This window comes from Pongo pygmaeus, chromosome 21, assembly GCF_028885625.2.
Source record: "Pongo pygmaeus isolate AG05252 chromosome 21, NHGRI_mPonPyg2-v2.0_pri, whole genome shotgun sequence".
Taxonomy (NCBI): Eukaryota; Metazoa; Chordata; class Mammalia; order Primates; family Hominidae; genus Pongo; species Pongo pygmaeus.
The window spans coordinates 44777272-44790926 of record NC_072394.2 but is presented as its reverse complement, the minus strand read 5'-3'; the positions used below and the strand labels follow the sequence as shown (position 1 = coordinate 44790926).

Genomic DNA, 13655 nt, shown 5'->3' with positions numbered 1-13655 from the left:
AATCGCTTGAACCCGGGAGGTGAAGGTTGCAGTGAGCCAAGATCACGCCATTGCACTCCAGCCTGGGCAACAAGAGTGAAACTCCATCTCAAAAATAAATAAATAAGTAATACCACTTACTTCACAGGGCTAATGTAAGAATTTCATGAGCAAATATATCAAAAGTACTTAATATAATACCTGGCTTGTAAGAAACACTCAACAAATAGTAGTTCATGGGAGAGGCAACGAATAAATATAAGTCCAATAAGGGCTGTGGTCAAGGCAAAATCAGGATGTCACTGGTGGGCAAGAAGGGAGACATAAATCAACTTAGGGTATGCTATTTCAGAATGTGTGATCACTAAGATAAGGTTTGAAAGAAGAGTGACAATTATCATGTTGAACAAGGTTGGAAAGTAAGTCAAGAAAGTCTTCAAGCCAAGGGAGTAGGTATGCAAATCACTGAAGGCAAGCGAGCATGCCACTGAATTTAAATGGGACAAGGCAAAGGAATGATGGCTAGCAGGCCAGTGTGACCAGATGAGGTTAGGAGTGATCAGGGGCCACTCAGGACTCTGTGTAGCCCCACTGTGTGTGTGTGTGTGTCTGTGTGTGTGTGTGCGCACACATGCGCGCACATATAAAAGCATTGTCCTTAGATAGTGGAGCCCCTGGAGGTACTTAAGCAGACTTCCTTTTTGGGGAAGGACACCCTAGTTATAGTTTAGAAAATGAATCAGAGAAGGAAGACTAAGGCAGGGAGAAGGCTACAGAATGGGAGAGCAGTTAAGAGGCTGCTAAAGGGGGCCAAGTGGGAACATGTAAGTCATCTCTTCTCTCAAGCCTTGCATTTCTTTTGCTGACATGTGAGGGCGACAGTCTTTGTCTTGCCTACCTGAGAGCATTGGGGTTAAAAAAAAACCCCTAAAAAATAGCTACTTAGAACAGGAGTTAGCAAACTCCTCTGTAAAAGGACAGATAGTAAATATTTTCAGCTTTGCAGGCCTTATGGTCTCTGTCACAACTACTAAAGTTTGTCATTGTAGCTCCAAAGCAACCATACGTATAAGAATATGTATAATAATGAGTGCAGCTGTGTTCCAATAAAACTTTGTTTATGGACACTGAAATTTGCATTTTATATAATTTCCATGTGTCACAAAATATTACTCCTCTTTCATTTTTTTCCCCACCATTAGAAAAATGTAAAAAGCATTTATAGCTCATGACTGCACAGAAAACAGGGAGTGGGGGGCCAGATTTGGCCCACAAGTCATAGTTTGCTGACCCCTGACTTAGATTGTGCTTTTAAAATAGCAAAACTTTTCATATTTTTAAGGGAGAAGTATTATGATTACTATTTACTGGTGGTTAAATTTTATAGTATTTCATGGCTGTTGATCAAGTTTGCCATCTGTGTTATTTTTGAAATTATGTATTTTTTGTTTATCAGTTGGTCTGGAATACTCTATCTTCTCAATTTTGCATAAGAACTTCCTGCAGTTTTGTTGATGGATCACTGGAGAAAGCTGCAGTCCCTGGACAAGCCTAAAACACCTTTCAACCTTTTGTATGTTTTTCTTTAGAGAGGTGAGGGGTGGATTTGAAAGGATAGGAACATTAAAGCCAGACAAACCAGGGTTTGAATACAACCTTTACCAGTTTGTGACCTTGAACAAGTTTTACAAATTCTATGATTCAATGTTTCTTCATTCATTCTTCATTTATTCAACAAATATTCACTGAGTACCTACTATGTGTCAGGCACAATGCAAGGCCACATGAGTACACTAGTAAATGAGACACCGTGTCTGCTTTCAAGGAGACTACAGATTTAAGAGAAGGCATCCACTTCTAATACGGTGATATTATTGCAATAAGAAGGGAAGATGAGGGTGTTATGGGAAGACAAGAAGGGGCATCTGTCCCAGATTCACTGATGTACTAAAGACTCCCTAGAGGTAACAGGTTATAAACTGACACCTGATCGATGAGCAGTTATCAGCCAGGTGAAGGAGCAGGAGGGAGTATATCCCATGCAAAGTGACTCACCTAAGGAAGGCTTACATACAAGAAGGTGGAGGGCTGTTGATAATGGAAAGCTGTTATCATGCTTGGGACAGGGTGGGCAGTGGTTGTGGAGAGAGACAAGACCGGGGGGGTGGGGGCAGGAGATTCATCATGGAGGGCCTGTGAGCTGAGTGAGGTGGTTTGAAGTTTACCTTGGGGACAACGAGGCAGCACTGATGTATTTCAACTGAAGGATGGAGAGTAAGACTGAAGGGTAACAAGACTGGAGGCAGAGAGACCAGACGGGAGGCTGCTTAAATAATCCATGTGAAACACAAGGGTGACTTGAACAAAGTGAGAATGAAATTAAAGAGAAGGAAGCAGCTTGAGAATGAAATTAAAGAGAAGGAAGCAGCTTCAAGAGCTTTTCTGGGGTAGAATTAATAAAGCATGGTGATTGATTTTAAGAGGGACATCAGAAAAAAGGAGGGCTCCCGTGTGTCTAGACTGAGAAGCTACATGGATGGTGGCACCATTTATGCAGAAAGGGAAGTCTAACGGAGAAGTAGTTTCGGTGGAAAAATGACAGATTTATTTATAATCATACTGACCTTTCTGGGTTATTCTAAGTCTTAGAAACATTATATGTGAGGCACCCAGAAAAGTACCTGGCATGTCGTGGGTGCTTGATAAGTGGTGCCTCTTACTCTTGTTTCATTTTTTAAAAATCTATTTCAGGCCCTGTTTTGTTAAATCATGATGTTCTTTTGCTATTTAGTGTGAGCTCTTCAGAGCCACAAGAATTGCAGTTTTGTTCACCGTGCCGCACGTTTTCATGTGTGTTTCTTTCTCTCCTTCTCTTCTGCATGCTGCCTGGGGACTGGCTTCCTTGTGGTCAGCACCAATGGGCAGCGCCCAGGTGACCCCGGGGACTCCACTCTGCCTCCTCACCACAGGTGATCACCAGAGCCCTGGGCGGGTGGGAGGGGAGAGTTGCCCACGATCAGTGGGTCCTCCAGGCCAGGTGCACCAGAGAGGAACCAGCAGTCCCTCCACCCCTCCCACCCACCCCTCCACCCATTCACCCATCAACCCACACATTCATTCATCCACCCATCCATCCATCCCTCTATGCATACACTCATCTATCCATTCACCTGTTCATTCCTTCTACTAATGCTTACTAAGTACCTACTGGGTGCCAGGCACTGTTCTAGGCACGGAGATGTACAATGATGAGCAAAAGAAGATATGTTCCAGTGCCTTTCCAGGAGAAGAAACAGTCACTGGTCCAAAAACTACACAAATAAATTTGCCACTTCGAGTGGTGTTACAAAGGAAAGGTACATGGTATTCAAAATAAACAAACCCATGTGCAGCCAAGGGAGTGCTTCACAGGGGAAGCGACAGCTGAGCTGTGATCTAGGTTTGGGAAAAAAGTTGACGTAACAATTCTGTGCTTAGGAAATGAGAAGCTCTCACTATGATCAGGTCTACCATTTGTCCTGACAATTTACCCATACCATGATCAGCCTGACTTTTCCTATCTGTTAAAAGGAATAATCCCACCTACCCCTTATGGGGCACCATTTACATTGTAGACTGTACACATGCAGAGGCCTCTGAGACTAAACAAGATAATAAATGTCAAAGGAGCTGCCATGGGTACGCCCAGTCCAGAGTCTATATTTGTTTGAAGTAAATACCAGCTCCTTTCCTCAAGTATACCATAGGTGGAGCTCATTTCACATAAATGTGTGCCATTCTTCAAAGGACGCAGAGCCCACTCATGTCAGAGGTTGATGTCCATCGTGGGGCTCAAAAGACAATCTGCTGACCTAGAGACCTCTTTATTGCAGGGTCCCTTTTTAGTCAATGGGAAGTTTCTTGGAGATTTCATACCTTTAACTATCGCCTCTCTCAAAGTCCTTGCCCAGATAATGGTCTCTGGTATACTAATCCCTGAATAGTCAGTTTATCATGGTGGAGAAAGAGGTGCAGCAGGCAGTGATGACATGAGTCTGGGCATCCAGTACCTTCACAGTTCACTCCTGTCCACCCCCTTTCCCAAACTCAGAGACATCACTGCTAGTGAATGTCTTAGGTTGAGTTCCCTGGACACTGAGACTGAGATGGAGATTCTTGTGCAAATTATTCATTGCAGAGTGTTCTCAGAAGAAAGGGAGGAAGATGAGATATGGCAGAGAACAAAGCTAAGGGAGGATGTGGAGACCTGCAACTGCCTGAGCCCTGGGTAAAGGGGAGGTCTGGAGTAGGAAATGTACTAAAGAGTTGGTCCCACCTTGAGGCAAGGGGGCCAATATTTGTACCATGGTGTTGGTCAGCGACTGGCTGTGGGCTGCCATGGGAATGCATGACCTCCTGGGGAAGTGGTTCACTTTTGCCTAATGGTACTTCTCTAGGAAGGGAGGTATTTGTGAGCCATTTGCTGCCAGAACCCACAGCAGCTGGAGAGTAGTCACACCCACCCAGTAAAGGAGATTGGGGCTGAGCCTAAACAGCATCCATTATGGGCAAGTTTTGTCTCTGCCTTTGTACTGCCATGGACACCTGTACTCCAGTGTGTCACTGCCAACACCACAGAAATTTCATCTCAGCCACTCCCTGTTAGATTACCTTAAGCAAGTTGCATAGCCTTATTTCACGTGCAAAACGAATTATCATATGTGCTTCATGCAGTCATATTAAAAATTCCATTAGAAAACGCTAGGAATGTTGTGTGCAGTCGCAGCACATAGTAGGTCTTTACTGAAATCAGTCCCCAGCGCTACCTTATCAGAGGCCCTTCCCAAAGGGAGGTGGGAGTTGCAGGTGGACAGTGGGAGAAAAGTGACTCTCGTCACTGTGCACACCACCAATTTACAGAGAAACAATACTTCTCCAGAGTGTGTGCGAGCTGCTGTGTTTCTGCTGGGCCATTGTTCTCTAGGCTGTATTCAAGTCCAGCAGTCAGATAATATTTTCTTTAAACAGAGCCAATCCCATATCAGGTGCTTTTGTTCTTACCTCTTGTCTTCTAAGGCGTCTGAATGTTCCTCCTCTGACAGGTTTATTTCATTGTGATCCATTTATTTCCACATGTTTCTCAACCTCATTTGATGGGTGAGGTGCCTGTGAGTGCCATCCCTTTCAAAGGGTGTTTTTGTTAATGTTCGTCCCCTGGTAGCAATAATGGCTGATGTAAATAATAACTGTCTGGGTCTGAGTGATGGGGATATTAGACTTTAAGCACAGGAGCCTCTTTTCATATCAGCACCAACTCAGAGAGCTGTGGGACCACATTATGTAGCAGGGACAGGCCGGCATTCGGAGTGAGTGGAGGCTGAGTTCAGCTCTCAGCAATGCCACCTTCTGGGCTGGTGATCCTGGATAATTTATTTTTCTTTTCCAGACTTCATTATTTTTACTTGGAGAAATTGAAATATGAATAACCACAGTCATAGTTAATCATGAGAACTAAGTGCAATAAAAGCTTTAACTTCTTTGCCCATCTAGGTCCAATTAGTTCTTCAGGTCTTCCTGATTTATTGGCTAATCCTTCAAGGAATTCATTCTCTATGGCAAGATTGCTCAACCCCAGCACCATTGATGTCTGGGGCCAGATAGTTCTTTGTTGGGGGCCAGTGGCGGGGGGGCTGTCCTGTGCACTGTAGGATGCTTAGCAGCATCCCTGCCTCTCTCCACTAGATGCCAGCAGCATGTCAACCCCAATTGTAACAACCAAATACATCTCCAGACATTCCCAAATGTGCCATGGAGACAAAAATCATCCTCTGTTATAAACCTCCAGAGCCGTACTGTTTAATAGCAATAGAATTTGAATATTGTATGTAATCTTAAATTTCTTAGAGTCACATGAGAAAAGTAAAAAGAAACAGGTGAAGTTAATTTTAATAATATAATGTATCTAACTCAATACAGATGCTCCTCAACTTATGATGGGGTTATGTCCCAATAAATGTATCATAAGTTGAAAATGTTGTAAGTTGAAATGCATTTAATACAATTAACCTACGGAACATCATAGCTTAACCTAGCCTACTTTAAATGTGCCATGCTCAACACACTTACATTAGCCTGAAGTTGGGCAAAATCATTTAACACAAAGCCTATTTTATATTAAAGTGTTGAGTATCTGATGTAATTTATGGAATACTGTTCTGAAAGTGAAAAGCAGAATGTTTGCACTGGTACTTAAAGTACAGTCTCTGCTGAATAGGTATCACTTTCCCAGCAGCATTGTAAAGTCAAAGAATCTTAAGCCCACCTATCTTAAGTTCACAATCATCTGGTATATCCAAAATACTATTATTACAATATGCAACAAAATTAAAGAAAACAACAGATGAAAGAATATTTTACATTCTTTTTTTGTTCTAAGTCCTTGGTGTGTATTTTACACATAGAACACTTCAATAAAATAAATTTTTAAATTCAGTTCCTCAGTTACACCAGCCACTTTTCAAGTGCTCTAAGTACTTGAAGTGCTCTAAGTACACGGCTTGGTGACTACCACTGTGGGCAGTGCAGATCTAGAGGTAACACATCTAAGGTCATCTTTGTCCCTAGTTGGTGAATAGAAATGTATGTGTAGAGAAAAGGCTCAGTAAATATTGAGTTCCTTTTACTCCTTGTTGCTCTCTAGGGCTAGGTGACGTTTGGCAAAATCTGGAGATGTATTTGGTTGTCACAGCTGGGTGTGAGGGGCTATAGTCACCTAGTGGGTAGAGGTCAGGGATGTTTATATTGAGAGAAATAAGGTAAAATCCTCTTCTGGCCAGGATTAGGCACTTTTCTGCAGTGAGCTGACTGGAGGCTGCAGTAGAGAAGTAACCAGTTAATTAACATTAAGAGAACTGAGTCTTCCCCAGGACCACCAGTGCAGAAAGAAGGCCTCTTTTCATATCCCTCCTGCAGTTCAGCCAGGCCTTAAGTGGGTGGCCTGGACCTCTGAGCCTAAGAGGAGACTGACAGTGTCCAGTCTGGAGGCCAGAGTAGCTGTACTAAAGGTCATCCCCAGGGGCAGATCTGACTTCATTGTCTTGGCCATGCCCCTTGCCCATTGTCAATTTTCTACAGAGAAAAGAGCTGTGGGACAAGCCCTCATCTGGAGCCCAAACTCCATTCCTTAAAACTGGGGACCTTGAGCCAATCACTCAGCCTTTTGCCTTTCTGAGCTTCACCTTCTTCATTTATGAAATAGTACAGTTGAGTCCCTGTACAGCCAGGCCTAATCATGGTGAGGGTCAACAGAAGAAATGGATGCACTCGTAACCCAGCTCCAGGTTTGAGACGATATTGGATACAACCTCCCTTATTATTCCTTTATTTCCTGTGTACCTCATGTTAAAACTCTGTCTTATTATTTCCCTGGAAATTCTTTAAATCATGGCCTTGGCGCAGTGACAGGATTCAGGTCATCATACACTCTCTGGGAGTTCTTAGCAACTGTCCTTAAAGCAACTTTCCCAGGGGCAGCTCTACTCGGACCCAGGCAGAAGGAGTTTGAGCCTTTGGGAGAAAGCTATGTGGGCCAAGAGAAGATGATGAAGCAAGGCAGCAGTCTCCCTAGGGTCATGCCCTGGGCCCTGTGAGCTTGGACACCCTGAGGCTTCAGTGACCCTCCAAGGGAGCATGTGCCCAGTGGAAGGGGTTGACAGATGGTGTGAGAACAGGAACCAGAGGCAGGAGAACCGGGTGAAGCTCCAACCTGAACAGCCACCATGAGGGGAAAATGCTTCATGGAGAGAGGCAAAGACAGGCAGCAGAGGCAGGGGCACAGCCTGTCAGGAGAGAGGGAGCAGCTCTGGGGGACAAAGCATTGGGAATGTCCAATAAGATGATGAAAAGAAAAATATAACAGCAAGTATGTTACATACTTCCTACATGCTATGGAATGTGCTGAGTTTCACATCATTAACTCATTTAAACTTCCCGGCAACTCTGCCACATAGAGTACTGTTAGTAGTCACAGTTTACAGATGAGGAAACTGAGGGTCAGATGATTAAACATCACTCAACTCTGAAATGATGAAACTAGAATTCAAACCCAGGTCTCTCAAGACAGTCTGTAATCATAGTCTTCATGCTCTGTGCCCATAGACATTAGAGAACACCTATTCTGAGCCAACATTGGGAAATACCATGGCAGGATGCTTCAGGACAGTCTCAGAAGCCACATAATTTACTATCTGAGAGGCTTTGAGCCCCAAAGTTCCCCATTTTCTTATCTGCAAAATGGAAATACTAACAATGACCAGTTATTGAGAAGAATCATGAGATAAGAAACTTCATTATCTTAGACTTGTGCCATCATTATAATGATCCTAAACCCATCTTACAGATGAGGAAATTGAGGTCCAGCGAGTGAGCAGCAGGCAAGCTGACCATTGGTAAGATTCAGGCAGACTGAATCTGGAACAGACTGTGACTGGTGACTGGGCCAGAACTGTGGTTTCTGAGAAACGTGAGTGGTGGAGGAAATAGGTAAGAGCCCATCAGGGCCTCAGGCCTGGGGCACCTGAAGTGCCAAATAGAAGTCATGAATCAGGGCTCATCAAAGCTTTAGGATATAAGGTGCATGGCTGGACACAGCAGCACAGCAACCCCAGCTCCTGCAATGACCCAAGGCAAGAGCAAGACTGAGAGCTGAGATGGGTGAAAGGATGTGGACATCCCTGAACCTTTGACCTGGGCATCCTCTAGTTCCCCTTGACCAGTGCTTTGGTTGGTTCTGGAGTGCACAAAGGTCATGGCTGTGCCAGAAGACTAGGGGAAGAGCTACAGCTGGAGGCCACGAGGGCAGGTGACATCCAGGAGCCAGGCTGATCATTGCAGAGGACCCTCCTCAGCTCTTCTGGGCAACTACTCATATGGCTATAAGGCTGACACTACAGAATGGGGGAGGAGACGAGCCTTGGATCAAGTGCATTAGGATACGGTCCTTATCAATGTCTTAGAACAGATGCTCAAAGCTTGACAGACACAAGGCTATTGATACATCATTCGAGCTGCCATTTTCTGTTGCCAGTCTCCTCACTGAATCAAAAGACTTAATGCAGAAGAGGGTTGTCACATCCCTGTAGGGTGTTCTGTAGGAGATGATTGTTAATGTTTGTGCTTCTTCAAAACAAATGTCTAATCAGGGAGCATATATGACTGAGGCTCTCACTGCACCTTTTTCTTTCCTGGGATATTCTCCTTAAAGCAAGGAGAAATCAGTCTCCAGTCTTCCACTCAAACTGCCATTAAACTCAGATTCAGAAGCCAAGCATCATCCTTGCCTTCTCTTTTTCCTCATCTTCAGTATCCAATTTATCACTAAATCTGACAGATACTGCCTCTGAAATCTCTCCTGAATCTCTGTCTCCTTCTTCCTCACTGCTACAACTCATGTCTGGGACTCATGAATAAGGTTAGTGTCACAGATTCCAAATTGGGGTCCCCATGTCTTTACATCAATCCCCTTCCAATATTTATTCCCCACTGAAGCCAGAGTGATCATCTAAAAATAAGAGTATGATTCAGGCCAGGTATGGTGGTTCACACCTATAATCCCAGCACTTTGGGAGGCTGAGGTCAGTGAATTGTTTGAGCCCAAGAGTTCGAGATCAGCCTAGGCAATACAGTGAGACCATGTCTCTACAAAAGTAAAGTTAACAAAAAAAAAAAAGGCCAGGTGCAGTGGCTCATGTCTATAATCCCAGCCCTTTGGGAGGCCAAGGTGGGTGGATCATGAGGTCAGGAGTTCTAGACCAGCCTGACCAACATGGTGAAACCCCGTCTCTACTAAAAATACAAAAGTTAGCCAGGTGTGGTGGCACGCACCTGTAATTCCATGTACTCAGGAGGCTGAGGCAGGAGAATCACTTGAACCCGGGAGGTGGAGGTTGCAGTGAGCCGAGATCACGCCACTGCACTCCACCCTGGGTGACAGAGCAAGATTCCGTCTCAAAAAAAAAAAAAAAAAAAATAGCCAGGCATGGCAGCGCATGCCTGTGGCCCTAACTGGGGTGGGAAGATCACTTGAGCCCAGGAGGTTGAGGCTAAAGTGAGCCATGTTCATGCCACTGCACTCCAGTCTGGGTGACAAAGCAAGACCCAGTCTCAAAAAAAAAAAAAAAAAAAAAGAAAGAAAGAGTCTAATCCTGATTAAAATGCTCCCAGGGCTCCCCTTGTGCTTTGGGATAACTAGCCTGAATCAAAGGCCATTTACCACCTAGTCCCTATCCCTTTTTTATCTCTCCAATTTTATTTCCTCCTCAGCATCCTGTAACCCATTCAAACTGATCATGTGAGTGGTACTTGACTTCTCACACTCTCCTCTCTCTGCTGAGATGTTCTCCCTCTATGGTTTGCCTTATTCATCCTCTAGGATCAAGTTCAGACAGTTTCATCTCTGCAAAACCTTTGCTGGCCCCCATTATCTCCAGATTGCATGCAGAGATAGTCAACTGGCTGGGCCAGTTGGCACAAAGAACTGCAACCCCCTCCCCCACCCTAAGCAAAATTTTCTATTGAACGTGGCATACATTCAAGGTATAAGCATGTTTTGTTGGAGCTGTTTGATTTCTATCAACTCTTTCCCTGTGCCTAGCACACATTGTAGTGCTCATTCATTTGGCCCCATGCATGAATGATTTAATAAATCAGCAGATGGCTGACATTGATGGAGCATGTGCCAGGCATGGTATACTCACCCCCATCCCCACTTCTGCCTCCAGCCTGTGATGGTTCAAGCACCTCACTCTACTCACCGTCTACCATTTTGTTAGGCTAATTGTGAGTCACTAATTTTCAGTCCAGTATTTGAACTCCATGCAGACTCACCTGCCAAGCTTCCTGGAGACTGAGTCTTCAGAGCCCTTGTCTGGAGCTCCCCCAAATCTGCTGGGGCTGGTCTTGCTGAGCCCGGTGTCTCACCTGGGATCGCATGGTGTCGGCCCAAAAGAGGTCGGGCTGGGGGCAGGAATTGTGGGCAGTCATAGGGAAGACCCTGTCTTAGGACTCTAACTGCCAGTGTGGCAAGTGACATCTGCTACAACCACACTGGCCACTTCTTCTACTCTCCTTACCTCTCACTAAGAGCAGACCTGCTTTTCCATCCATCCTTTGGGGAGGGGAACAGATCAGCTTTTAATACAGAACACAGTGATTCAGTGTTTCTACTTTCAAAAGCAAAGGGGCAAAGGCTAGAAGAAAGAAAATATGTTCATGGTGGATTTGGCTGGAATCTCAACAATCGATTCCGTGCTTGCTGCTGCTCATTTTATTACCATTGCACGGGTTAGTTGCACTAATCTGAAATTCTGTGCTGCGTGTTTACTGGCTCCTCTGTCTGATCCTGCTCATGCTTCCACTAATCCTTCCTATAGATTGCCTGCTTCCTCCCGTGCCCCTTCTCTCCTTTCCAGGCACTCTGATGCTAGCTGCAAGCTGCATGTTGCAGACGCGTAATCTGGACAAAGCTGCCCCAGATGGGCAGATCTTTGCTTCTCCTCCCCTTTCTTGCCCCTCTAAGTCAGGTAATACAGTCACCCCTTAGGGGATCAATTTGGCCAGAGTTGGTTGGAAAGAATTGAATTATGTTTCTGAGTATGAGCCTAGGGAAACCTCGGCCTCTGGTGCACCCTGCTATGCAGTTCAGACAAAGGAAGCTGAGACATATTATCCTTCCAGAAGCCTTGTGTTCTGCTCAGTCCACAACCAAGCAGGAGCCCCCATTCCTCTTCCCACATGCTGCCTGTCCATTTGGCTGTGAACCCTGTTAGAGTTTGCATTTCATTTAGTGAAACGCTAAGCTCCTGCTCCTGCTTGTAGTCCATCCCCAGGCTGTGTGGGTCATGACTCAACTTCACCTGGTCTTAGAAGTTGAATTGTGCTCCCCAAAGAGATATGTTGAAGTAATAACCCCAGTACCTGTGAGTGGAACCTTATTTGAAAACAGTATCTTTGCAAATGTAATTAGTTTAGATAAAGTCAGAAGGGTGGACCCTAATCCAATATGCCTGGTGTCCTTACAAGAAGAGAAAAACATCATGTAAAGACAGACTCATAGAGAGAAAGGCATTGACAACAGGGTCAGAGATTGGAGTGATGCATCTATAAACCAAAGAACGCCAAGCATTTCCAACCACTAGCAGAAGCTAAGAAGAAGCAAAGAAGAGTTCTACCACAGTCTCAGAAGGAGCATGGCCATGCTGTCACCTTGATTTGGGACTGCTGGATTCCAGAATTGTGAGGGAATAAATTTCTGTCCTTAAACCACTTGGGTTGTGGTTATTTGTAATAACAGCCCTGGAGAATGAATGCACTTAGAAATGCAGTGATCCTGAGCACTGGCCAGTGGGCAGTGGTTGAGCTTTAAGGGCTGTGCCTTTAAAGTGGACAGACCTGAAGAAAACCTTGGCCAAGAGCTGCCATCCAGAGAATCCCTTTGGCTCACCCCATCTCCCCTGTGAGGTCCCCTTGTTGACTATATTCTACATTTGGCCCAGACAGGTCTCCACTGTGTGGCTCTAACCCTTCCTTTCTTGGTTTGGTTTCTGCTTCTCCCTTTGAATACTCTCAGCATCTGCTGCTGGTCATGCCCTGGCCTGGGCTTTGCTTCACAAGCCAGGCTGTGGTAACCTGTTCTCAGTGTCCCGGAATTACATGACCTGCCGACTGTCCCTGATTGGCTTTTGTACTTGGCTCTACACTGGCTGCTCCTGAGAAGCCTCTCCTTGTCCCATTGCTGCCCTGGGACTGCTCTGAGCTTCACAGGAAGAATTACAGTCAGTTCAGTGTGACCACAGCTCTCTCATACCGGCTGCCTGAAGAACTCTAAAGGGACTATCACTTTGGTGCAGGGCATCCTAAAGAGTATGTGTTCTTCTTCTTACATTTGCTTTTTAGACTAAACCCTTAATCCCCAGTGCAGGCCGTGGGTGCTCCTGTCTGCAGCAGCTAAGCGGCTTTGAGCCTCCTGAGCTCCAGGCTCAAAGCACAGATTCTACAAGCAAGGAGCCAGTACTGTCAGCGCTGAGATGACTCAGCCTCTTCATCCGCATCAGCAGGGCAGTCTGGACCACAGGGAGTCAAGGTGGGGAGGGAAAAGAGAAGACCACTGAGTGGTCACAGGAATGCCCTGATGTGTCCCACACCATGGATGACATGTGGAAATCAAGTTTGTAGTCTAGTTTTGTCTAAGCAGAGTTGGGCATGCCCTTTCCTGTACACACTTCTGCATTGGTGCCCATCGCTCAGCTCTGATTTTTAGTTTGCACTTTCCTCTCCCCGTAAGTAGTGAGTTCCAAGACAGTAGTGTTGTCTAATTACCTTCCATGCTCAGCACCTTGCTATAGCCACTGTCATCATCATAATCCTAGCACCACTCAGGTTAGGCAATGTCCAGGACTATTCCTATGAAGCCAAGGGTTGAACTGATGCTAATGAGACCAAGGTAATGGATATAGTCCATGTGGAGGTCACTGGGCTTTGTCCAGTTATTTTCTTGGCCATGGCCTAAATTTTATTTCTGAATAAAGTCTAAGCCACACTTGTGGGCAAGTTTGACCCTCACCATGGATGCAGACTGACTGCCATAACACTCCTAAACCCAAGCCATAAGTTGACTCCTGATCTCTGCTTTAGCTTTGACC

At 45.1% G+C, this 13655-nt stretch overlaps 1 protein-coding gene across 12 annotated transcripts in view; it reads left to right on the top strand.

Annotated features, from left to right (window-relative positions):
- The window catches only part of PTPRT (protein tyrosine phosphatase receptor type T), a 1135643-nt gene that overhangs the window by 941550 nt on the left and 180438 nt on the right, over window positions 1-13655 (top strand). For 6 of the 12 annotated variants that reach the window (XM_063659593.1, XM_054467374.2, XM_063659592.1 and 3 more), the window contains exon 14: window positions 2892-2948. The exons of the other annotated variants lie outside the window; for them this stretch is intronic. In XM_063659593.1, coding sequence (XP_063515663.1) covers window positions 2892-2948 — 57 coding nt within the window. The remainder of the gene's footprint in view (window positions 1-2891; window positions 2949-13655) is intronic. 12 annotated transcript variants of the gene reach the window in all.